Consider the following 24,621-nt stretch of genomic DNA (forward strand, 5'->3'; position numbering starts at 1 on the left):
GCCAAATAGCGGTAGGATTTCAGCCCGTGTCTGCCACCGCGCACAACCTGTTGAGTTCTGGATCTCGACTGCGCCCATCGGGCAGAAGGGGCCATGTCTCAAAGACAAGAGGCAGACTCACCCCTTCGCTTGCCATCGGGGAAGCTCTGCACCGGTTGGTCAACTTCTTACCCTTCTGCGTTGAATTTAAGAGATGCTTGAGCTGGAGCAATTCAGGAAACCTTGTGATCAGATTGCGACAGTGATCGGATCGAGACACGGTGTGATTCGATTGAGATGCAGTGAACAGATTCGGATACGGTGATATCCTTATACCGCGACGCAATGATTCCGGAAGGATGAGATTCATGCGGGCCAAAGGGTTTTTGTCGTCCACACCGATCGTGATAAGACGTGATAAGGTGCTAGAGCAAATGCAAGGATTATTGTTTTGTATAATAGAGCAAATTCTAGGAATATTATTATTAAAAACATATATTGTGAGGCTCGCGCCAAACCTGTCAAACACAAACACAGCAGTAACAGCTTCCAGATCTTTCCAATTTAAATTAGATTCTGTCCTTTCCTCAACACTTATCAGGCCCCACAATTGGGATTGCAACAGCCGCACTTAACCCCTTCACTCCCGGCTCCACGCGAGGCCCAAAACCCAGGAGACTGAACTCTTGTCGCCTGGGCTAACGCTCCGATGCAGCGTCCGGGGGAACATTGTTGGTGGTGCCGTCCTTAGGATGAGGCTACGTTAAGGTCCCGTCTGCCTGTTCGGGTGGATTGTTAAAGATAGTCACTGCACTTAACAGTAAATCCTGTGAAGCAGGATGCATTGCACCCTATTGTTCTGGATTTACTCTTTCAATCCCACTTAAAAATGCAACCGCCTCTACAAGGTCCTCTCTTGAGAGAGACACGTATCGAGACTGAAGAGCCCAAAGCTTCTGTAATCATTGCTCATGGCTCCTCATATTAATCTCCTAACCGTACAGTGGAATTGAAATATAAATGACCCCTTTTTTTTTGGACAATTTCTATCCCTCGCCACAGCACCTCTGCGATAAGAGACGTAATATTGGTCACCGAGTGACAATTAGTCAGATAAGACATTCTCATAAAAAAATAGACCCCAGTTTCCCTTTAAAGAACGGGGCCATCGATGCTTAATTACACTTTCTCCCAATGTCCTGGCCAACAATCTCCCTGATAAAATCGCTCAATTCACTTCACGACTGTTTGTCAGGACATCGCTGTCCGCAAACTGGCTGGTGAGTTTGCCTAGAAATCCACATTGACAGACTTTACAGTAACATCCTGTGAAGAATCCTTTGAGACATCTCAACGATGCGATAAGGCGCTATACCAAATGCAAGAAATATTGTCAATGTATAACAAGCGATTTTTGTTTCCTAAACATGCTTTTGTACAGACTTGGACGATTCCTATACGACTGTTACTGTGCGCAATTGGCTGCCCCGTTTAGCCCACAAAACGCACAGACACTACACTTTACGGAATATCCTGTGAGGCGCTTTGAGATGTCTCCATGACGTGATAAGGCGCTGTATCAAATGCAAGTATTATTATTATTGAATGTATCATTTGCTGTGGGTTTTTGTGTGTGTGTGAGGTGTGTGGATCCAAATGCATGACCTGTGCACAGGGGATGTCTTTTATAGGAAACACCTGAAAACAGTTGCTAAGTTGGAAGGGGGCGGTTTTTGAGGGATGGATCACTGTGAACTCAGAGGTGGAAGATTTATTTTGTGAGCCAGTGGAGGGACAAGTCACAGACTGCTGAGCGAAGTGACGATCTGAGGGAATTCTATCTGGACATAGTGATGACAAGTCAGGTAAGACATAAATATCAGTAGTTGAGGTTAATGAGCGTCAAAAACGCTTTCTGGCAGGTTCTTGAAGCTGGAATTGAATGAACAGGTTATATATATTACTAGAAAGACTGTATTTTTGCATATTCAACTACAGTTACTTTAAAAACTTATTTTGCATTTGAATAAACGCGTGAAGTGGGGGGTGGGGGGTTGAATAATCGCGTGGGGAGGGGGGGTGTAAGAGACAACAGGTACAGAGGCAACAATGGAAATACTTGAGGGAAGGCAAAGTGAAAATGTGTAGCTGAATACGCTTTACATTAACACAGAGCCTTTCGCATCAGGAGGAAGTCTCAAAGCGTTGACACTGTGGTCTGGGCATCCAGTGGGAGAGGAGAATGGGCAGGGAGGGGGAAGTTACAGAATGATGAATCATCGCTCTTATCTCTGAGGTAACCTGATGCCTTAAAAGCACAGATCTGGTGGACACTTCCTCTTTCCTCCACCAATTTCGATGACAATTTTTGGGGGACGCAAAGAAAAGCTCTGGCGAAATGTTTTGGCTCAGCGGTGAATTCAACGCACTGACACTGACAGTGAGGTTGAGAGCCAATAAGACTGCGTAACTTTAAACGCAAGGAAGGCAGCAAAGGCTGGCGATGTTTGCGTTCATCTTTATTCAAGCACCATAACAGTGATTTAACGTTCATTGGATAACTATGTTGTACCTTCAACTTAGACAATGGGGTACTGGGTCTTCCCCAACGTTGTTCACAAGTGTACAAAGAGTAGACCTGATCATGTAGCAATTGCACCATTTCGTAGCCTAAGTTCTAGGGCAGAGTGGGGACGGGAAAGGGAGGGGGAAGACTGACGGCTATTTGGAAGTATGTTAAGATGATTGGGGAATGTGGTGGTTCAGTGTTGGATGACAGAACGCCAATGGTAATGGGAGTGAAATGGGGTGAATTGCTCTTCAAAGGAAGACTCAGGAAAAGTACACAGGAGACAAGAGAGGGCACGTGATTAGCTCTTTTTCATCTTTTAGAAGCGAGTTTGTGGTTTGAGCCGATACATTCTATTTGGAGTTGAGGAAGTGGGGGGGAAAAATTACTATAGGACAGCTGGACATTGCAGAACGGGTTGGACTGGGATTTGAGACTCAATTCAGTCTGGCTGATTGGATAAAAGTCTCCTGTCTGATGGGCGAAATCTGACTGCACCCAACATTTAGTGATCAGTTCATGGCACTAAAACCCATTTTAGGATTTGGAGGGTGGGGAGGGAAGGGGTGGGAAGAGGGCCCTTTGTTGCAGTGTAACAATGGAAACTGTGCACTGCATCGAACACATGTATTCAGCCCCGGGAGCTTGATACTGAAGTGAGATTTGCTCCGTTAGCATTGGCTTCGAGCAAACAATACGCAAACAGTGGAACATCACACTCTTGCCACTCTCGTTGTCAACACTGAGTGGCTCCCTCACCCACCCACCCCCGTAAAGTTTGCATAGATATTAATAACCATCTCTTTCCAAATTGTGGAAAGGCAACTGTACTCTCGGGCAACGGAACAGGAAGCGGTCAAATGCCTACAATATGGTGTCTGAGATGCGCTTACAATGATTGTTCAATGACTGCACGGATTTAAAATGTTCGAGCATTTTTAAATGGTTAAACACTTGCCTATCCCGTTCAGGTACGCAGGAGTTTAACATTCTTACTTTGCAACGTATTCAAAAAAACATCCTAGTATTGCTGGGAAGAATTGCACCACAGCTAATTGGGAAAGTCTTGGCTGTTCACGCTAGGGTGCCCATTGGGTCCCAAGCCGGAAGAACTTTGGGCTCCTGCTCCATCACTTTCAGGATCTCCTCTGACAGGTGCTTCTTATCCACAATCACCTCGTAGATGTTCTCCGAGAACCAATCGTCCGATAAGACCAAGTAACCTTTAAAAACAAAGAGAAACGGGTCAACCTGTAGCCGCAGCGGCAACAACAAATTATATTTGTATAGTGCCTTTTGGGTCGGGAGGACATCCCGACAAAGCATTGGGAGCTCAGTGGACAAGGCGGTGGCGATTCTTGAAAAAAGATATAATAATAATAATCCTTGCATTTGATATAGCGCTTTTCACGTCTTCGAGACGTCTCAAAGCGCTTCACAGAATAGACTGTAAAGTGAATTGACTGTATATTTGTGGGCGAAATGCAGCAGCCGATTGCGCACAATGTCCCCACAAACAGTCATGGATTGAAATGACCAATTTTTTTTTGAGGGATTATTATCAGGCGTGTGGAGTAAGGAAACTTTGCCCAAGGTTTCACCCTGCCGGGAATCGAACCAAGGTCTCTCGCGTGCAAAGATATGTTGTCCGATTGTGCCAGTGATCTACAGCGCACTGTGTTACACTGTGCAATGATCTACAGAGCACTGCGCCCACTCTGTGATATCCAACCCCCCCACCCCCTCCCGATCCCCCCCACCAGCTCAGATGTGGATCCCTGACAGTCCAGCACCTTGGGACGTCCTCCCGACATGAAAGGCGCTGTGTAAATGTAAATTGTTGTTGTTGTGAACTGTGCCGACACAGTTCCATCCTCTCTCTCTCTCTTTCTTGGCAGTGAGATCAACGGTGGATTAATAGCATTGAGTTAGCCTATAAATAACTGATCTTACACATGAGGTTCAGTTAAGCACATTCCTTGTATGATGGCTGGAAAGGTTTGTAACGCTAGCTGGAATATAGACCAACTGTTTAACAGATAATCCTTCCCAGTGGACTACTGGCATCAATAGTGTGAACAGAACAGAGCACAGGATTACACAACAGATTTATGCTCAATTGGTCCTTTCGACATAACAGAATAGTCATGCAACTGCGGCTTTACTTGGAATTGTTCTCATTTAAGTTTGCTATCTTGTTGATCTTTAAGATGAGATGACTTGCACAGTTCTTGAAATGTAAACCCATACAGTGAGCGTCAGCTGGACATGAAATGCCTCAAAATTCCACTTAGTCTTAGCCTTTAAGCCCGGCCTGGCTCAGTTGGTATTACTATTGCCTCTTGAGTCAGAAGGTTGTGGGTTCAAGCCCCAAGTTGGGATTCTGGGCTCGTAGCCTCGGCTGATATTGCAGTGCAGTGTTGGGGGAGTGCTTTTAGATAAACATTTTGACTGTTCAGATTGACGTTAAAGGTCCCACAATGCTATTTGAAAATAGAGAAGGGAGTTTCTCCTGGTGTCCTAACTGACTAGTAATGTTGCACAAGCAGTCATAAAGTAAATAGGTCACTTACTATACGGCTGTTTGTGGGACATTACTGTGTGCAAATCGGCTGCTGCATTCGCCTACAAACGCACTGTAAATCCTGTAAAGCGCTTTGAGACGCTTTGATGATGTAAATAAGGTGCCATGGCAAACAAGATCACAAGGAAATGTGGAATGAGACTGGAGCACGTAAACAGGCCATTCAGTCCAACTAATCTGTGCCGATGTGTGGAATCTCCTGAGATCACTGACTTTCAAAGAGCGGGTTGCTTCAAAGCGTGAGTAGATTTTTCTATTATAAAGCCACCAGGCAGCACGCTGCTGTCACCTATTTGTAAAACCCGAAAAGGTGCTTTTGCTGTGAGTTTCAGCATTCGCTTTCAGCTGGAGTTAATGAGCTGTCTCAAACTGATCGCGCGAGCAAAATGTGTCGCGGGTCTTGGGACTTTCACACGACACTGCGTGTCGGAACATAAGACCGAGGGTCGCTGTGGAGCCGACATCCTAACGCCAACGCTGCAAGTTTTTCAGTACAATCCAATTTTCACTTATAAAGCGCCCTATCAGATCGGAACGATGTACGTCTTAAAGAGCTTCCACAGTGAAATGGAGCGACTGTGTATTTGCAGGCAAATGCGGCAGACAGTTGCGGACAGCAATGTCGCACAAACAGTAAGTGACCAATTTTTTGGGTGGGGGAATTGTTGGCCAGGACACTGGAAGGGAGAAACGCCCTTCTCTTTTTGAATAGTGCCGCGGGATGTTTAACACCTTCTACAAACTATAGAAAAACAACTTCAATACATCTGGGCGCTATTTCGTTTTTTTTTTAAAAAAGCGCCACGTAAGTATGAGCAAATTTGGTCTCAGGTGAAATTTCTTTTCAAGGAAGTCTGAAAACTTACAGAAAGTGCTTGAAACTTGTTTTTTGTTTCCCCTTTTGTCCGTGCACATTGGTTATTCTTTCGCTCTCTCGCTCTCTCTGAATTATCTGGGCCAAATCAAAAGGGGCCAACTTTTGACCTAAAAAAATCCCCTGAAGAATGTCTCCAGTCAGAATTTGTTGCAGTGATTGAGCTGAGTAATTATCTGCAGAATTTTCTTGGCTGAAATTCACACCCATGAGGTTAAATGCCCCATTCAATACGCCATCTGTTATTTTCTCCAAATTGGACCACTTATAGGTCAAGTGAGCTGAATAATAAGCAAAATGCCTACCCAGTGTGGCTATTTTCTATATCTTAACTGTAAGTTCAGCGCTAATGTAAACACCTGCTAAAGTTTCAGATCAATAACTCTTCTGCTACAAATGCGGTGGCTGCACTTTGCTGTAATTCCTGTGAAGATGTCTCAGCAGCTAATTATCTACTACCATCCTTATTATTTCTAAGCATTATACTGCCCAAGGGATGTTTGCTAATTCAGCACAAATGTATTAAATTCTGTACAAAATAATGGGTGTAGGGACAGTTCATCATTCCCAGTCTCTCTCCTCGCTGGCTAAAGGGCGATGGAAGCGAGGTAAAGCCACTGAATTAGATAAAAGATTATGTTTTATAACCACAAGTGAGGGAGAAGGGAATAGAGGGGTATGAGGGAGGGGATTAGGAGGGGCTATAAGCTCTTGTGGAGCGTAGACTCAAAATAAGGAGGGAGTTTCTCCCAGTATCCTGGCCAACAATTCTCCGAACTGGCTGCCGAGTTTGCCTGCAAATGCACAGTCACTACACTTTGCAGTAAACGCTGTGAAGCGCTTTGAGAGGCTTCCTCCCGCCGTGAAAGGCACTGTGTCAAATGCGAGGTTTATTAAGCTCCACTGCAAACGAATTGGCCTGTTTCCGTGCTGTGACGTTCAGTGTAATTCAATGAAACGGGTTGGATTTTGCTGCAAACGAGCTTCAGGCTTGACACCCGCACCGGCTTACATTTGCTGGAAAGTTAAGTATTTGCGATCAAAGAAATAATAATGAAATTCATTTGAATTCGACATCTGAGCGAGGCTGGACCTTTGCACGAAACTGACTTGCATGGCTGCTGAAAATTCTTTTTTGCGTCAATTGTTGGCAATTACCGTGGCTATAATGAATGGGGACGAGGGTTTGGGTAAATTCTAGCTTTGCTTCCATTGCTTATCAAGTTAATCTGGTTAGCAAAGATTTTCCTCGGGCTGCATAAATGCAGCCAGCCAGCCAGCGAGCTCCAGTTTCTTTTTTGTTGCTGTCTCTAACGTTGTACATTCCTGATCAAAGCGTGAATCACTCCCAACTGGACAGAATTGCTTCTGAATAATCCTATAATAATCCTTGCATTTGATATAGCGCCTTATCACGTCGTTGAGACGTCTCAAAGCTCTTCACAGAATATATTGTGGAGTGGAGTGACTTGTGTATTTTGTGGGCAAAATGCAGCAGCCAATTGCATACAGCAGTGTACCACAAATTGATTGATTGATTGGAGAGATTACCTCTGGAAAACGATCTGCTTTCTTGGGGTAATAATCGGAAGAACTGGGTTCCCGCTTACTGCTAGGTAAGCAGAGTCGCGTAGAGCAAGAAAACTTACCTAAGGTTTCACCCGGTCCAATTAATCAATCAATTAATTAATGACTGTAAAGAGAGGTTGAGGCCAGGGAGCTGGGACTCATTCAAGAAACGCCTTGATGCTTTAATGGGAGGATGGAATTTTGGAAGGATTGGATCAAAGGGGCCAAACGACCTTCTCCATCCAAAACAAACTCGTGAGCATTTCTGAAAGAAAAGTCGTGCCTCCCATCAAACCATATGACTGCTCGAGATGTGTTCGAACCTACCTTTGTTCCCGCTTTCCTCGCCCCATGAATTTTCAACTCTCCACTTTAGAAAGTCACCTTCCTTTTCATCCTGGGGGCCAAGAAAATATTAACATCATTCAATTGTATTTTCCTTGAACCAATTTCTGCTGCATCAGATTTTGAGGACAGAATGATCAAAGGCTACATTTGATATAGCGCCTTATCACGTCGTGAAGACGTCTCAAAGTGCTTCACAGGATTTTACAGTGAAGTGCAGTGACTGTGAGTGTTTTGTGGGTGAACATGGCAGCCAGTATGTGCACAGCTGTATCCTACAAACAGCTGTGAAGTGAACAAAGTAAATTATGCTGGCTTTGTAGAACTTCTTTGTATGTCGAGCCTTTCATATCGATTTGTAGAGCGCACCTGAAGTTCGGTACATTAGAAAAGTTGTATCTGTTGTTGCACTGTAAGCAATATGTGCAGTGAGCGAGTGAGAACTGCAGAACTACAAAAACAAGACTGTTTTCATAATTCTGCAACATTTAAATCCCATTTCATAACTTGAAAGCACAAACTCCAAAAATGCCGATTGAAATCGTAATTGCTTTGATCCCAAGTGAAAAGCGGCTAAGTCTCCTAGGAAGGCAGTAAAGCTGTAATGGGATTTGCAAGTGAAGTGAACAGGAGGTTTGCACAAGTGTGTGGCAGCTAAGTTATCAAGCGCTCTTTATACATAAAGCCATGGGGTCAGGTGCCTTGGGAACACTGGAGCACTCGCAAAGTTGTCTGTGGAGTACGTTCCCCCAGCGACTGTATTGCTGATGTGAACTTCCCGTGCGCTGCAAATACACAACAACAACAGCTTGTGTTTATATAGCGCCCTCCAAGCCAGACGGCAGCCAATTGTCTCACAGACGGCCGTGCATTAAGTGACCAAATTATCGTTATGTGCGTGTGTTTTTTTTTCTTGAGGAATTATTATCAGGCGTGTGGAGTAAGGAAACTTGCCCAAAGTACCGCCCTGACCTGTCGGGAATCGAACCCAGGTCTCTCGCTTGCGAGGTGAGCTTTGTAACCGCTCGCTCTTGGTCCGGTTCGTACGCATCAAACGAGCCTCTTCTATAAAAGTCTCGAGCCCACGTCAAATTCTTCACTGCAGACGCAAATTAAAGATCAGCGGTCGTGATTGAAGGGAAATATGACTTCCTGGAAGTCAGTGGCAGGGTTTTGATTAACTAGGTATTAACAGCTGTGAGCACACGTAATCTATTTACTCTCTGAGACCATTTGCGATGGTTTATGCTGACAATTCGGTCAGGGTTTCGTCACAACCCAAGATTAAAGGAGCAGCTTCGCTTTAATTGGATGTGGGCCTCGTTTGCGTCCATGTATCACTGGTTTTAATTCTATTTTGAATGCAACCTGGATGCTGTCTACGTTATGGCGGTTACCCAATTGCCACACGCGCTGCTTTCTTGTGTTCCGTGCAAATATACAACGAGGAAAATGTGCTTCAGGGTCCGCACAATCGTCTTTGAATCCCCTCCTTAAACCCCAATTCCTTACGTAGGACAAGCCATGGGGTGGGGGGGGGGGGGCTGGAATTCTTATTTTAACCAAGTCTTCGTTTCGCAGTCGATTCTGGTGCAGTTTCACTGCTGATGGCATGTTAACCTCCAACACCCCACACACACCCCCACCCCCCCCACGGCTGCCCGCCCGCCCCCTCGAAGCCGAAAGTACACAGAGGGTGCATGCGTCAATCTGACTTCAAAGCCCAGGTATTAGCTTTCCCTGGCACAAGGCCGGCTACTGTGTGTATAACAGCGTCTGCGCTCATTCTCCACGATATATCACTGCAAAACAAACAGAATCCGTAGCGAGCCAGTCACCTGCGCAAACACGAGCTCGAGCCTCTGGCTCGCAGTTACCTTGTCGGAGAGGCCCGTCAGCACCATGGCGTGGTTCATCATTGAGTCGCCAAACATCAGCCTCTCCGCCTTGCTGAGGTTCCTCATCGAAACGCCAAGCAGCAGCTCTTGGTTGAGTCTGCAAACACACACGAGGCACCGTTCCTTCTGTAAATTTACTGCCAAGTGTTAAGTCTATTAAGTGTTAACCCCCCCCACCCACCACAGTATCGTTCTGTGACAATCACAACACAATACAAATATAATAATAATCCTTGTGTTTGATAACAGCACCGTTATCACGTCGTTGAGACGTCTCAAAGCGCTTCACAGAATACATTATGAAGTGGACTGACTGCCTAGTTTGTGGCAGCCAATTGCGCATAGCAGCGTTCCCGCAAACAGTCGTGGAGTGAGTGACTTTTTTTTCTGGAAGGATTATTACCCTTGGAAAGCGATCCGCCAATCGACTAACAACCGGGTTCCTGCTTACTGCGAGGTAAACCGAGGCGTGTGGAGTAAGGAAACTTGCTTAAGGTTTCGCCCCGCCCAGGAATCGAACCCGGGTCCTCTCGCTTGCGAGGCGAGGGCTCTAACCACTACATAACAGGATTCCATTTTGTAAATTTACCCTGTAAGCATTAGTCTAACTCCCAGTATGATTTTGAAACAATCGCAACACAACAGAAATTTACATTTACACAGCGCCTTTCACGCCAGGCGGACATCCCAAAGCGCTTTACAATAATGGCTTGGACCCGGGTTGGAAGTGGGAGCCAAGGGTGGGATGCGGAGGGAAAGATGACCAAAGGCGCGACGGAAAGAGGTAGGTCTTGAGACAGAGCTTGAATTGCGCATATTGTAAAGGATATTGTTCTGCTTTTCGGTACTTACAAATTCAGGTCACTGATGCCCAACTTGCTGTAAAACTGTTTGTCTATGTCACATCCAAACCAAACTGGCTAAGGAGGAGGAAAGAGAACATAGTAATATTCTGTTAGCGTTCTGAGAAAGAGAGGCGTCTTGTGATTGATGAGTTTAATAACAGTAGTAGTAGTAATACTACTACTAATAAAAATCCTTGCATTCGTCATAAATTAGAAGCTGGTTTACACACGGCTTCGAAGAAAAACAAACGTCCTCCAAATTAGAAATAAATTAAAAGGCTGCCCACAGCTAAAATGTTTAAGGTACAATATTTAAGGTCTTGCAGGCTAAAACCGGGTGGAATTTTAAACCGCCTATTTAAGGCACTTCCTTCCATCAGATTTCTACACAAGCCAGTCGCTCCGTCAACGACTCGCTTAGAAAACAGCTTGATGTGAGAACGGCAAGGGGATGCTCTGGAGATTGAGATCGGTAATTACGAAGGGCTTTCTTTATCCAACCGATCTTGTAATTGATGTTATTTAACATTGTAGCATTGTGCTTCACAGCTGTGTTAGTTTTACGTCAGCCGGGAGTCTGACACACGCGGAAACTCATCACCGTTGCTTAAGAGTAACCAAACCCAACTGAGAATTCCATGCATCCCACCTCCACATGGAAATTCCAGAGATGGGCTGTCGGAATGGAATGTGCATTCTCTCTCTCTCTCTCCCTGGAGGGACACATCCTGCTTACCTAATTCTGGAAAGTATTAGGAGCAGGTTAGCAAGAGCCAAGGCTTTGGGGGCAACCAAAGTGGCTGCTCACAAAAATGCACAGTCCCTGCTTTACAGTAAAATCCTGTGAAGCGCTTTGAGACATCCTCCTGACGTTGTATCAAATGCGAGGATTAATTACAGTAAAACTCGCAGGAGTCTTCTCTTTATCAATGCTACGATCGCCTAAGCCTCCCATGCACCTGTGCCCCATCCAGTTTCTTACCAACAAAACACTTAAGATTTCTTCGTCCCAGTCATATTTTAATCGATCGACTCGTATCTTAACTCCGCACGTGCACTTACTGGCTGCACCGATTCGTGGGGAAACAAGAGTCCTGACCCGTCGCCGCACCCACGGGCGGTGAAGAGTATTGATCGAATCACGGCTTACCCGCGTTTGCCTGTGACTCATGCTTTCACGTAAAGTCGCACGAAATCTTACGGTCCTGACCCAGAAGGACTCCCGCGAGTTTTACGGTGTTATTGTCGGGACTGATGCCATGGAAGCTACAAACCTCTCCGTCCTTGATGGATGCAGCGGCTGCTTTCTTCAGCGTTTCAACGGGCTGATTGTTGTACAGACACTTCCGCCCGTTCACCATATTGCTCAGGAAGTCCACAGTGTACAGCTTTCCATAGGGGTTGGACGGTCTCGGGTCGTTGACCAGGCAGACCTGCAAAACAAGCAGCAGCGTTTCGTTACAGAGTTTTTAAAAAAAACATATCGATCCATAACCCTCGCACTTGATACGAAGCCTTTCACGTCAGAGGGAACCGTCTTAAAGCGCTTCACGGGGATTTGCTGTAAAGTGCAGCGACTGTGTATCTTGCAGCCGATCGCGGAAGCAAACTGACGCATGGCGACGGCCCACAAGCAGCCCAGGGAGCGAGTGAGCAATTTTATCTGCAGGGGATTCCAGGCCGGGTCACTGGGAGAGAAACTCCCTTCTTCTTTGCTTAAGCTCCACCTGAACAGGCGGGCGGGATCTTAGTTTAATTGGACTAGACTACAGACAACTGAACCCAAGGCCTCAGCGGCAGACAAGTTAGGCACGGTCGAAGAGGAAGGTCTTAAGACGCGGTCTAGTTCCAGCAAGGGCAGAGAGAAACAGAAGATGCAACAACAGATGCAATAGAGAGAGAGAGAGAGAGCGCGGGATCGTTCTTACCTTGTCTTCCATGTTGAAAAGTGGCTTGACATGCTCCTTGTAGAAGTTCAGAGGGGTGATCTCCCCAATCTTTTTGTAGTTCTTTTCTTTGTCCCTGTACTCCCACGTGAAGGTTGCGGGAGGGGTGCCCAGGCAAATATTAACTACCCTGAACACCTGCAAAAAGAGAACAACTCGTACGTTCAAATAAATACCTCCAACTCTGCGATCGGCAAGAAATGCAGCCGCAGGTTTGGTTGAAGAAAAGTCCCTTTGGCCCATCTGATCACATCCCTCCAGTTCACCCACCCTCATCACTGCAATGAGTAGCTTTTCAATTGAGTCCAGTGTCCTGGCCTCGACCACCTTTCCCGGTGACTGGTTCCAGTCTTTTTAATTACCTTCTGGCTAAAGGACAAACTTCCTAGTGTCTGTCCTGAAATTGCCCCTCACAATTCTAAACCCATGTGCTCTTGTCCTACTGTCTTGATGACACCCAAAAAAACGTTTTTAAAAAAAAATTTATGGACGTTCAATCCACGACCGTCTGTGGGGATGCGACTGCGCATAATTGGCTGCCGCGATTCTCCCACAAAATATACAGTCGATTCACTTCGCAGTGTATCCCGTGAAGAGCTTTGAGACGCCTCGAAGACCTGATAAGGCGCTGCATCAAATGCAAGGATTATTATTATTATAAAATGTTGACATGGGTTTACCCTTTCCATCCCATTTAAAATTTCGTACGTCTCTATGAGGTCCTCCAGTTTCTCTAGTTGATGCTCATCGCTCTAACACTGGGGATCAGCCTTGTTGCCCCCTCAGTTGTTTGAACAGGCCTTTGATTTCCCTGTAAATCTATTGTTTCTCCTTCATGTGGGTACACAGCCCCTGCCCCAGCCCCCTCCTCTCTCTCACTCACTCACTCTCGCTCACACACACACACACACAAAAATTATTAACTGACGTCTGATCTCATTGCTGGCGGAAATTAGACTGTCTGAGTAAACTAGTGTCGTTACACTTCAAAGCAGCTCACTGCGTCAATATTTTGAGACATTTCGACACGATAAGCTTTGTACCCAAGAATTCTTTTCTTGGGAAGACAGGAATAAAAACGAGTGTTTAAAAATATCTGCGGAACACTGGACTCCTTGTCGGGAACTGTCGGGAGGAGGAAATGTGCTCACATTGAAAGGAAAACACTGAAATAGCACCGGCTAAATGTTTTGCGTTCAATGGCACTAGGTTTCTGTAACAGGAAAGCGTTCATTCTTATTAGAATTTCCTATTAAAAAAAATTTAGGAGGTGTCTTACGAAACTCGGCTGACCAAAAAAAAAAGTCTTACAACAACAATAAAAAATTGCATTTGCATAGCGCCTTTCACGTCGGGAGGAAGTCCCAAAGCGTTGGACAGTCGAGGATTTACACCGTACAATCCGTGACCGTCCAGCACCGCAGCCGTTGGTACAAAGTACGTCAACGAGCCTTCGCATTTAATATGGTACCTTTCGGGCAGGACAGAGTCTTGCAATATTTTGTGTAAATCATTATGGAGCAATGCTTGTATCCCAGATCGGCTACGATTTCCGAACGTCGGAACTTTGGGATCTGAAGCGCTTTGAACTTGAGGGGAAAATAATTTCCGGAGTCCTCACCCTTCGTTTCGTGGAGCGGGTTTGGGCGTGTATGTGACGGTGTGTGTGTGTGTGTGCGCACGTGTGTGTTTGTGTGTATGTGTTCTTATAATCTGTGTTACCGCTTGACATTATGCAGTGGGCTGGAGGGGGGGGGGGGGGGGGAGATAAAAAAGGGACTTTATCGTAAAATCTTTATCCCCTTTCATGTCTGCATGCATAGCCAGAGACATTAACTTATGCCTTGTTAATGTCATCCCGAATCCTGTTTTGACAAATGGCACTGACCCATTGAAAGAAAAGTACACAGTGGGTAAACTGCTCCAATGGTTATTGCAACGTCAATTAATGTCACTCCTAATATTGACATCAAATGGCTGATCCCACTCCTCCCTTGATCCCACGCAAACGTGGAATCAAAATCTAATAGTCGGGTCTTCAAATATTCCCCGGTTTCTCTTTTATTTATTGCAAGTCCGAGAGGATCTAATTCCATCGGTGAGATTAAGTTAAGAATTCAATTTGAGCTGAGCATGGCAAGGCTCTCGGTAAGAAATGACAAGTGCGATAAAAATGGACACAAACCAGGCGGTTCACATTCAAAGCGTTGTCACTGGGTCTGGTGGAACCCTCCCTCGCACCGTCGACAGACGAGGAATCAAAGGTTTGCCTCGTTAACAATGATATTAAATCCTTGCATTTGATGACGTTTCACGCCCGGAGAACGCCTGGAAGTGCTTCGCGGGATTTGCTGTGAAGCGCAGTGACGGTGCGTTCTTGCCTGCGGACGTGGCAGCCAATTTGCGCGCAGGAGTCTTTCTCCCCGCCCCCCACCCCCGCACAGCGCTGCGTTGTGAGTTCAATGCCACCCCCCCGCCCCCACCCCCGACGTGGGGCCTTGCCCAAGATGAAAGGACAGAACTTCAGATCGATCCACTGCTTCGCATCCCCTGTGTGTCATATCTCCTAACACCTGTAACTGTGCTGTAAACAGCTAGCTCGCATCAAGTGTCTTTCCCTCCGTGTGCACAACAGTACGTGACGCACGATAACTTAACCGGCAGGTTTTGGTGTCAGCGTGGCTCAGTGGGGAGCATTCTCGCCTCCGAGTCAGAAGGTTGTGGGTTCAAACCCAACATCGGGATGTTTTTTGAGCTCGTATCGTCCAGCACGACACCTCAGTGCGGCGCTGAGGACTCGCTGCATTGCCAGAGGTCCCTCTGGCTGCCTGTTCCGGTGGACGTTACAAATCCCGCGGTGTCCTGGCTGGACAATTCCCCAGATAAAGCTGATCGTCCGCTTCAAGGGCAGTTTCTGGGACATTGACATGCGCAAATATTAAGCGTTCTGAGACGTCGGGCAGACACAAGGAGGCGCCGTATCAAATGCAAGGATTGTTACGCCGATGGCGGAATGCGAACATCAAATGCGTGGATTATCTTTGTTAAAACGAGATGAAACAAAATGAACAAGTATGTGCAAGGTTTGGGGAAAAAAAATATCCCCAGGATATTTATATCTATTTACGAGCTGAAAGCAGAACTTTCCTTTCTTCCAGTACAAAAGGGGAGAATAACTGTGTACATGAAACGAAGAGATGTCTGTGCATGGATTCCTTTGAAAGGCTTGCTACTCAAACACCATTCAAAGCACCAAATGGGACGTGCCCCCAAGTTGAACCCGAACGAACGCAATCCGTGTGGTTTTCTTTTCCGAAAACGGTTCAAAAGATTTAACGTTGTTTACGTGCCAGGTGACGGACCGACACAGGTGCGCTTGCACTGCAGAATTTGTCGCTCGATCCATTGTGTCTGTGCCGTCTCTTTTAAGAGCAATCCTTTCAGTCCCATTTGCCTTTCCCCCACGCCCGGTGGAATTTCACGTAGCGTAGAAAAGGCGTAAGGTACCAGCTGAGACAAAGACTGACCTACAGCTGCCCATTGTCCGAGGACACAACTAAATGAATAATAATAATAATAATCCTTGCATTTCATATAGCGCTTTTTCACATCTTCTAGACTTCTCATAGCGCTTTACAGAATAGTCTGTAAAGTGAATTGACTGTATATTTGTGGGCAAAAATTGCGCACTGCAGTTCCGACTTCAGCTCTGGGTACACTGTAGTTTTGGCCTCAAGCTCAACCATTGTGAGGCACGAGAGAGGAAGGAGAAAGTAAACTCCGAATAATACTTTCGGATAAAAAGTCACACTAACAATAATAACCCTTGCATTTGATGTCAGGAAGACCGTCTCAAAGCGCTTCACAGGATTTGCTGCAAAGTGTCGTGACTGTGTATTTTGTAGGCGACCGCAGGACAAGAAGGCAAAGGTTCAAGGGCAATCTCAAGATAGACACGAGGAAGTGTTTCTTTACCCAGAGGGTCATCAATGATTGGAACAGGATGGAGAGGGGGAAGTTACCGGGAAAGGTGGTTGAGGCCAGGACACTGGACTCATCTAAGAAATTGTTTGCAATAGCGCAGGCATCCTGGAAGGATGAGATCAAATGGACCGAGGAGCCTTTCATCCAAACCTCCAGTGATCGTTTCTGCTTTGTGGTGACTTGCTAAAGATCACAGAGTGTTGAGGACCCTTTTAATGTCTCTCTGTGTAAGCAGCTGCTCGCTAATTGTAAAACGAACTCACGGACCAGAAGTGGTTTCCTGTGGATCGACGCTGCTTTTTAAATTGGTTCCAATTCAACGCGAATTCAGCAGAAACCCTTTCAAGACTTCAACAATAGCAAAGTACCATCTACATGGGGCCGGATCGGATTACCTGCGTTCTCCGCGAACAAAAGGGGCAGTGAAAGGTGGAATGAACTCCGCCTCTGCAGTTCGGAAATGTTTTCATCGCGGTCGTGCGTCAGCTGTTTTGACTTTTGTTCAATGCGACGCTTGTCGTTCGCACACCTAGGATGTTGCTATACACGTGATATTCACCACAGGAAGCCTCTACCCAAGTCACCGTAAACAAGTGTTACCTAATCTCCGCGGCCAACCCATCACTACAAACTACAGCTGCTCTGTAGCTAAGGTGACAGGTTTATAGGCATTGACACACAGGCGATTCACACCAGCGATCCTCTGTGATTGCATGTGGATGAAGAAGGTCTTTTTGCCCATCAAGGTATCCAACTATTTTTTTTAATATCAGTCTTGGCCTCAATTACCCTTGGAAGCCTGTTCTGTGGTTGCTGGATCCACTCAGACTGAGGTGGATAGATATTTGTTAGGTCAGGGAATCAAGGGATACGGGGCAAAGGGCGGATAATTGGAGTTGAGGTACAGATCAGCCATGATCTAATAGAATGGCCGAACAGGCTGGAGGGGCTGAATGGCCTCCTCCTGTTCCCATGTTCCAGCTGAGTTGTTAATACCTTTCCGGGTGAAGCAAACCTGTCTGTCTTGACATTGCCCTTTGCAACCACAAGCACAAGCTGCTGCTCTGATGATTTGGGGTAACAAAATTTACAGCCACCCCCCCACCCCCACATAGCCGACCGACCGACCCATTGACTGATCGGCCGACCGCCTAACAAGTGCCAGAGAGTAGGTGAGAGAAGAGGGGCGATTCCGCCAGAGCTACAGAAAACTGACGGACGCGATGGGCACATTATTTATCCCGTTGTGCCACCTGCTGGATACTTTTGAAACCGCGCAAAATCTTTTTGGTTTTCTTTTAAAAAGACGGATTTTAAGGTTAGAATAATAATAAAACAATAAAACAACAGCAACAATCATAACAGTAACAATCCTTGCCTCTGACACAGCGTCAAAGTCGAAAGGTCTCAAAGGGCTTCACCTTTTGTAGACGAAAGAGTCAGCCAACGCGCGAACAGCAAATATCCCACAAACGGCCAAGAAAACACACACAGCGTCCTGTAAAAAAGGGTGTTAGCGGAGGCTGGACTCGATATGTCCTCTGACCCTGTGGCGGAGTGGGTCAGTGTGCTCTCGCAGGCACTTTCTCAAGGGAGGGGAGGGTTTGGGGAGATGTTAACCTTTATCAGTCCCTTTTGGACTGAGCCATTGCTGCCAAACCACTTTCATTGAACCCATAAGAAGCGTTTAATTATTCGTTTATTTTACAATCCACCCACACACAAAAAAAAGTCTCACCTCTTCGATCATCTTGTCCTTCTCCTCCGAGAGCTGCTCGTCAGAAGATCCGCTTTTCACCATCTTTCTGAGACGGAAACAGTATTCCCGCAGCTGCAGATCAGAAAAAGGGGAGAGGTATCAAATGCAGGTATTATTATTAGCAGTAATATTTTATTTATTAATCACCATGGAATACTTGTCCATTTCAGTCCGCACTAACATTAATAATAATCCTCGCATTTGATATCGGGCCTTACACGTCTTCGAGACGTCTCAAAGCGCTTCACACGATATACAGTGGATTGACGGTGTATTTTGTGAGCGGATTGCGGAAGCAACTTGCGCACAGCAGCGTCCCATGAACACCCACGGAGGAAGTGACCAATTTTATTTGACGGATTGTTGGCCAGGGCATCGGGAGAGAGAAACTCCCTTCCCCTTTCGAATAGCGCCTCGGGATCTTTCACGTCCACCTGAATAGGCAGACGGAACCCCGGCTTAATGTCTCATCCAAAGGACGGCACCTCCGACAACCAAACACCCCACCCCCAGTGCCACATTGGAACGACAGCTTAGACTATGTGATTCCAAGTCCCAGAGTGGGGCTTAAACCCACGACCTCAGACGCGAGAGCTACCACAGAGCCAGGCTGACACACATTAACAGCTCTGAAGTGCGCGTTTGCTCTCTTCCTTTCGGAAGCAGTTGATCAATATGGCTTTGATGGGGTTAAATTTCAAGCGTCATTTTAATTCGATAACCGGCTCTTACCTTGTGATTCAGAACGTCGTTCATGTGCCTGGAGGCCTCTGAACTGTGAGATTCAGGGAAGAGCTTTTTAGGGATGATTCCGTGTTTCTCTACAGAGTAAAAACAGATTGATTTCTTCTCGTATTTTTATTTAATAATATATATTTATATACACATACGCATTCTTGCGACCACTATCTCCCTTATTTGTTCGTGAAGCTGTCCCCGCTCGCTGCTGAGTGTATTTCTTCCGACCGAACGTTAAATCACAAAGTACAGTAATTTCTTTTTCTTTTGCACACTCAACACAGCAAGGGATGCTTAAGCTTAAGGTGAGCGTTCCCTGGTCGGCTAGGTGCACAATTCAGCTCTTTCCACCATCTTCTGTCTCTGACTGTGTCCCACTTTCAGAAGAGCAACCCTTTAGCTGGTCAGACTCCAGCATTTACCCCAACGCACCCTCTGAGGGGGCCCCAAGCCTTAGCTCCTGCCCACCTGCGCCTAATACTTTACAGAATTAGGTAAGCAAGATGCATCCCTCCAGGGAGAGAGAGCGCATTCCATTCCAACAATCCATCTCTGGAATTTCCATGCATAGATGGGACGCATGGGATTCTCAGTTGGGTTTGGAGACTCTTAAGCAACTGAGATGGGTTTCCGCGCGTGTCAGACACACCGGCTTTGCTACAGCAACGTGAACTGCCCTATTTCCTGCACTTGTCCCATGTGGACAGACTGAGTGAAACCGGGAACGAGGGCTAAGTTGTGGGTGTCCCCAAGCAACGGCGGGTTGAACAGAGCTCCGAGCACCAAGTCCAACCATCGCAGTGACTGCTCATTGCAGTATTTCCCGTAGGATCCTTACAGGGCTGCACAGAGACAGCACAGAACATAACAATAACAATAATCCTTGAGTTTGATATAGCGCCTCATTACTTCATCGAGAAGCCTCAATTCACAGAGTATATTGTAAAGTGGATTGAGTGTGTACTTTGAGGGGGAAACTCCAATTACCAGCAGCGACATCCCCACAAACTGTCCTGGATTGAGTGATCAAGTTTAAAAAAATATATTTTTTTTAACTTAACCACTCGTACGAAGACAAAATCTTACCAATGAGGTTGACGAGCATCTCCCACTGCCCCCCGTCGTTGGCGGGATTTGTGAGCAGGAATTGTAGGAGTCTCCCATCGATCTGTTCTTCGTCTTCTCCGGTTCTCTTGGCAATCTTGGTAAACGTGTCCAGGAAGAAGTAACAGCGTTCAATCTGCGGCGGGAAATGGGGAGAGGAGGGGGGGGGGGAAAGGATGTGGGGGTGGGGGGGAGAAAGGATCAGGTTTGTTCATTCCATCACGGATGGATTTTTGCTCGTAAAGTAACGTTTAACATTTCTAACTCGACCAAATGTGATGGGTGGGAAAATTAAACAATAATAATAATAACCCTTACGGTTGATGCAGCGCCTTTCACGTGGGGAGGACGTCTCGAGGAGCTTCGCGGGACAGACCGAAAAGTTTAGCGACCGCTCATTTTGTGGGCGAACGCGGCAGCCAATTTGCGCGCAGTAACGTCCCGCAAACAGCTGTGAACGATTTTATTTTGGGGCGGGCGGGAGGGAGAGTTGGGGAGGGGAGATTGTAACCAATAACAAATAACATACGTGTACTGCACCTGTCACTTCGGGATGCTTGGCTTTAAAGAAAGACTAGACGGTGAGCTTGAAGGCCTGACGTGAGGCTTGAACGCACACGCACGCACACGCGCACAGCAAATGTGCGACACAAACGTACCTTATCCCAGAAGAACAGGTAGGACGGGCTGAACTCGAATTCTTCGACGTTAAACTTCTTCATGACCGGCAGCCTCAGGATGTTCAGGCAGGAGAAGATCCAGCAGCGACCTGAGGAGATCCGAGAGAGATTGTCGGTCGGGAACTGCTGTTCAGGTTAAATACCCGGCCCCTGTGGTCGCAACACAGAGCGGTGGGACCTGGATCTTTGCTTCCCTCTCCCTTGATTTTATTCCCACTTCGCTCTGTTCCCAAGGGACAGAAGGAGACTCTATCCCTCTATTAGTGTGAGGTGTGGAATACAGTCCTGAGATCCTTAAGTGCAGCACCTTTCACCTGAGGAGGTCACCTCGAAGCACTCCACTGGATTCGGTGTGAGGCGTAGTGACTGTGTGTTTTGTTAGGCCAACGTGGCAGCCAATTCTCGCCCAATATCGCCCCACAAACAGCCGCAAAGCCAATGACTGATTTTATCTCGGGGCGGGGGGGGAGGGGGGATTGTCGGCCAGGACAAACGGGAGAGAAAAACTCCTTTCCTCTTTGCGGATGGTGCCACAGAGTCCTTTTAACGTCCTCCCGAACGGGGCACAGACGGGAGGGACCCCAGTTTGAAGTCTGATCAGAAAGTCCACGCTGCTGACAAAGCAGCCCACCCCCACACACACACACACACCCCCACCCCACACACCCCAACACAGAACTGGACTGTCAGCCTAGACAGCGAACTCAAAAGTCCTGACACCGTCCTTGAACAGGAACAGCGAATGCACGACACAGAGTACTGACGAGCCTTTGCCCTTCTTAGGTGACCATCAACCCTGCTTTGCATTCCCAATATTTCCTGGAAAGGGGGGGGAGGCGAGGTCGGGGGTGGAGGGGGAAGAGAGAGGGGGGTAATTTTTATTTAAAAGATAATCAGTTTTTCGAGGAAAACGGAATGGGTTTGTTACCTGTACTTTTCTGGTTGGTGATGGGCTTGCCTTCCGTGGGGATGACGTGTTGGAACACATGGCTGGTTTCCTGAATGACCGGTCTGTGGAGGTAAGCTTGCAGGAGGTTGCAGTTGGTGGCTACGTTCTGAGACAGAATGAAACTTGGCTCAGTTCTGAGGTTCTTGATGAAGCCCGCAGTCTTTTCTAGCGAAACGCCTGGGAGAGGGAGGGAAAGAGAGAGAGAGAGAGAGAGGACAATGTACTGCTGGTACTTTTGACACCATTTAATAATAATAATCATAATAACAATAAGAGTCCTTGCATTTGATACAGCGCCTTAACACGTCTTCGAGACGTCTCAAAGCGCTTCACGGACTGTATATTTTGTGGGTGCAATAATAACAATAATAATGGAATTTAGCTGCTGTTTCTGATACTATTGTAGGTGAATTGTGCTAATAAGTGTAGGTTGCTGTGTGTAGTAGTAGCTGCCAGCAGTTACCCCAATGCACGTTCTGTGATATAATAATAATAATGATCCTTGCATTTAATATAGCGGTTTATCATGTAATTGTGACGTCTCAAAGTGCTTCACAGGATATACTGTAAAGTGAATTGGTATCGGCCTTTACATATATTCTGTGAAGCGCTTTGAGACGTCTCGAAGACTTGATAAGGCGCTATACCAAATGCAAAGATTATTATTGTATCAATATTGCCACCTCACCCTTCCTTCTCCCAACCCTCCCCCCATTCAGTGCCTGACGCCCGTCACTGTAAAGCGCTCCGAGATGTCACGCGATCTGAAGGGCGCTACGGTATATAAATAGCAAATTGTTGTTATTGTTAGGAGAAAATGTCTTGCAAGCTTTGACTAAGGGGGGGGAAACTTTCTGCTCCCCTCCCTCTCCCACCTCCCGCGCATTGAAATCAAAAACAACAGGCCAACGATCACCTTCCAACTGCTGGAAGTGCAGTAAGGTCGGTGAGAAATCATTCAGTCCCTCGTGCGGTATAATCCGCCTCCGCCTGAGGCGAGAGCACTCGCCTCGCGAGCGAGCGGACCCGTGTTCGATTCCCAGCCGGGAGAAAGGTTGGGCAAGTTTCCCTACTCCGCGCGTCTCTGTTCACCGAGCAGTGAGTAGGAACCCGGTTGTTAGTCGACTAACGGATCCCTTTTCCGGGGGTTATAATCCCATCAAAAAAAATAAATAATAATAATTTGGTCAATCAATCCACAACTGTTTGTGGGACGCCGCTTCGCCCACAAAACGTACAGTCAGTTCACTTTACAGCATATTCTGTTATTCTGTGAAGCGCTTCGAGACGTCTCGAGGACGTGATAAGGCGCTGTATCAAATGCAAGGATTATTATTATTATTATTATTATTACTATCCGTCCTCAGCATCAGAATCAAACCGATAAGGTGCAAATGGGACCCGCAACAGTTGGTTTTGAAGCGCGCAATGGGGGTGGAGAGGAAGCGGGGGTCAATTATAGAAGGGTACGTGCGTGGTTACGGGGAGAGGGCGTCAAACAAACCCACCTGTAACCCTGCCTCTGAAATTAATAATAATAATAATAATAATAATAATCCCTGCATTTGATATAGCGCAACATGACGGTCGTCGAGACGTCTCAAAAGCGCATCGGAGTGAATTGACTGTATATTTTTTTTTGGGGGGGGGGGGCAAATACACAGTCATCTTCAGGCCTTCAGAGTGACTCGGCTGTTGATAATGATGTGCAGAAAACCCTCCCTACTGCAGGCAGGCAAGAGGGCAGCAGCGATCTGCCTCCCTCTCACACGCGGTGGCCTTCACAGCAGGAGGACGTCTCAAAGCTCTTCGCAGGACACCGACTGGGCATTTTGGGGGCCGGTAAGAGGTGACCGATAGCCCAGTCAAAAAGATTCGCAGCAGACAAGACGTCGCTACTGCTGCTGCGGCAGGAGCCTGGTAGGATAACTTTGTGCGGGGGGCAGTCGTGGGGGGGGGGCGGCTTTTGGTAGATGATAATAATCCTTGCATTTGATATACAGCGCCTGATCGCGCCGCTGAGACGTCTCAAAGCGCTTCACAGAGCACACTGTCCAGGGCATCGACTGCGTCTTCGGCGGGCGAAACGCGGCAGCCAATTTGCGCGCGGCCGAGTCCCACACGCAGCCGTGGATTGAGCGCCCCAAATCTCCTCTCGGGTTAGGGACTGTTACCCCCGGAAAAAGCGATGCGCCAATCGGCCAACAGCCGGGCTCCCGCATCCCGGCAGGGTTTAAAGGGGGAGAGGCGCGCGGGGCGAGGACCCTTACTTATAAGATCCACCGCGACGGCGACGGCGGCGGCGGCGGCGATGGGTTAAAGACAGGAGAGGAACGAGGAAGGTCAGACTTTGCGCAGAGCTATCTGCAAAGGTCCTCGAAAGTCCCCCTTTGATAAAAGGCTGGAAATAAGGAAACTGAAAGCACAGATGGGACACAGACACACACACACACACACACACAAAAGAGTGCATTCAGCAGCATTGCCTTCTGAGAAGACAGAGTAGGTTAGGTCACAGGTACAGAGGTGGGGAGAGGGAGAAGGAGGAGAAGGAGGAGGAGGAGGTTAAAGGAGACCAAGGAAGCTTCTTACCCAATGCCATCTTGTGAGTTCCCTGGAACTTCTCAGCAGGAGAACTGATTGCAAACTTGGGATTAATTTTTTTTTGGGGGTTGTGTGTGTGGGGTGGGGGTGGGGGGGGATGGGGGGGGGGGGAGTGATCCTTCTCTCTCTCTCTCTCTCTCTTGGGCTCAGGAAGAAGGGATGGAAGAAAGGTCCTTTGCAATTGGGGGAATAAA

At 47.0% G+C, this 24,621-nt stretch overlaps 1 protein-coding gene across 1 annotated transcript; it reads right to left on the reverse strand.

The window, feature by feature from the left end:
• Nucleotides 1-2,477: 2,477 nt before the first annotated feature.
• On the reverse strand, nt 2,478-24,509 carry blmh (bleomycin hydrolase). The gene is made up of 12 exons (XM_007900787.2): nt 24,416-24,509; nt 21,803-22,000; nt 20,854-20,963; nt 20,177-20,330; nt 19,085-19,173; nt 18,332-18,424; nt 12,592-12,747; nt 11,938-12,096; nt 10,671-10,738; nt 9,798-9,915; nt 7,903-7,972; nt 2,478-3,771 (listed from the first exon to the last, which is right to left on the reverse strand). Exons 1-12 carry the CDS (start codon nt 24,423-24,425, stop codon nt 3,623-3,625), a joined length of 1,374 nt encoding a protein of 457 aa, XP_007898978.1. The 5' UTR covers nt 24,426-24,509; the 3' UTR covers nt 2,478-3,622.
• Between the last annotated feature and the right edge of the window lie 112 nt (nt 24,510-24,621).

Source organism: Callorhinchus milii, unplaced genomic scaffold (assembly GCF_018977255.1).
Source record: "Callorhinchus milii isolate IMCB2004 unplaced genomic scaffold, IMCB_Cmil_1.0 Scaffold10, whole genome shotgun sequence".
Classification (NCBI taxonomy): domain Eukaryota; kingdom Metazoa; phylum Chordata; class Chondrichthyes; order Chimaeriformes; family Callorhinchidae; genus Callorhinchus; species Callorhinchus milii.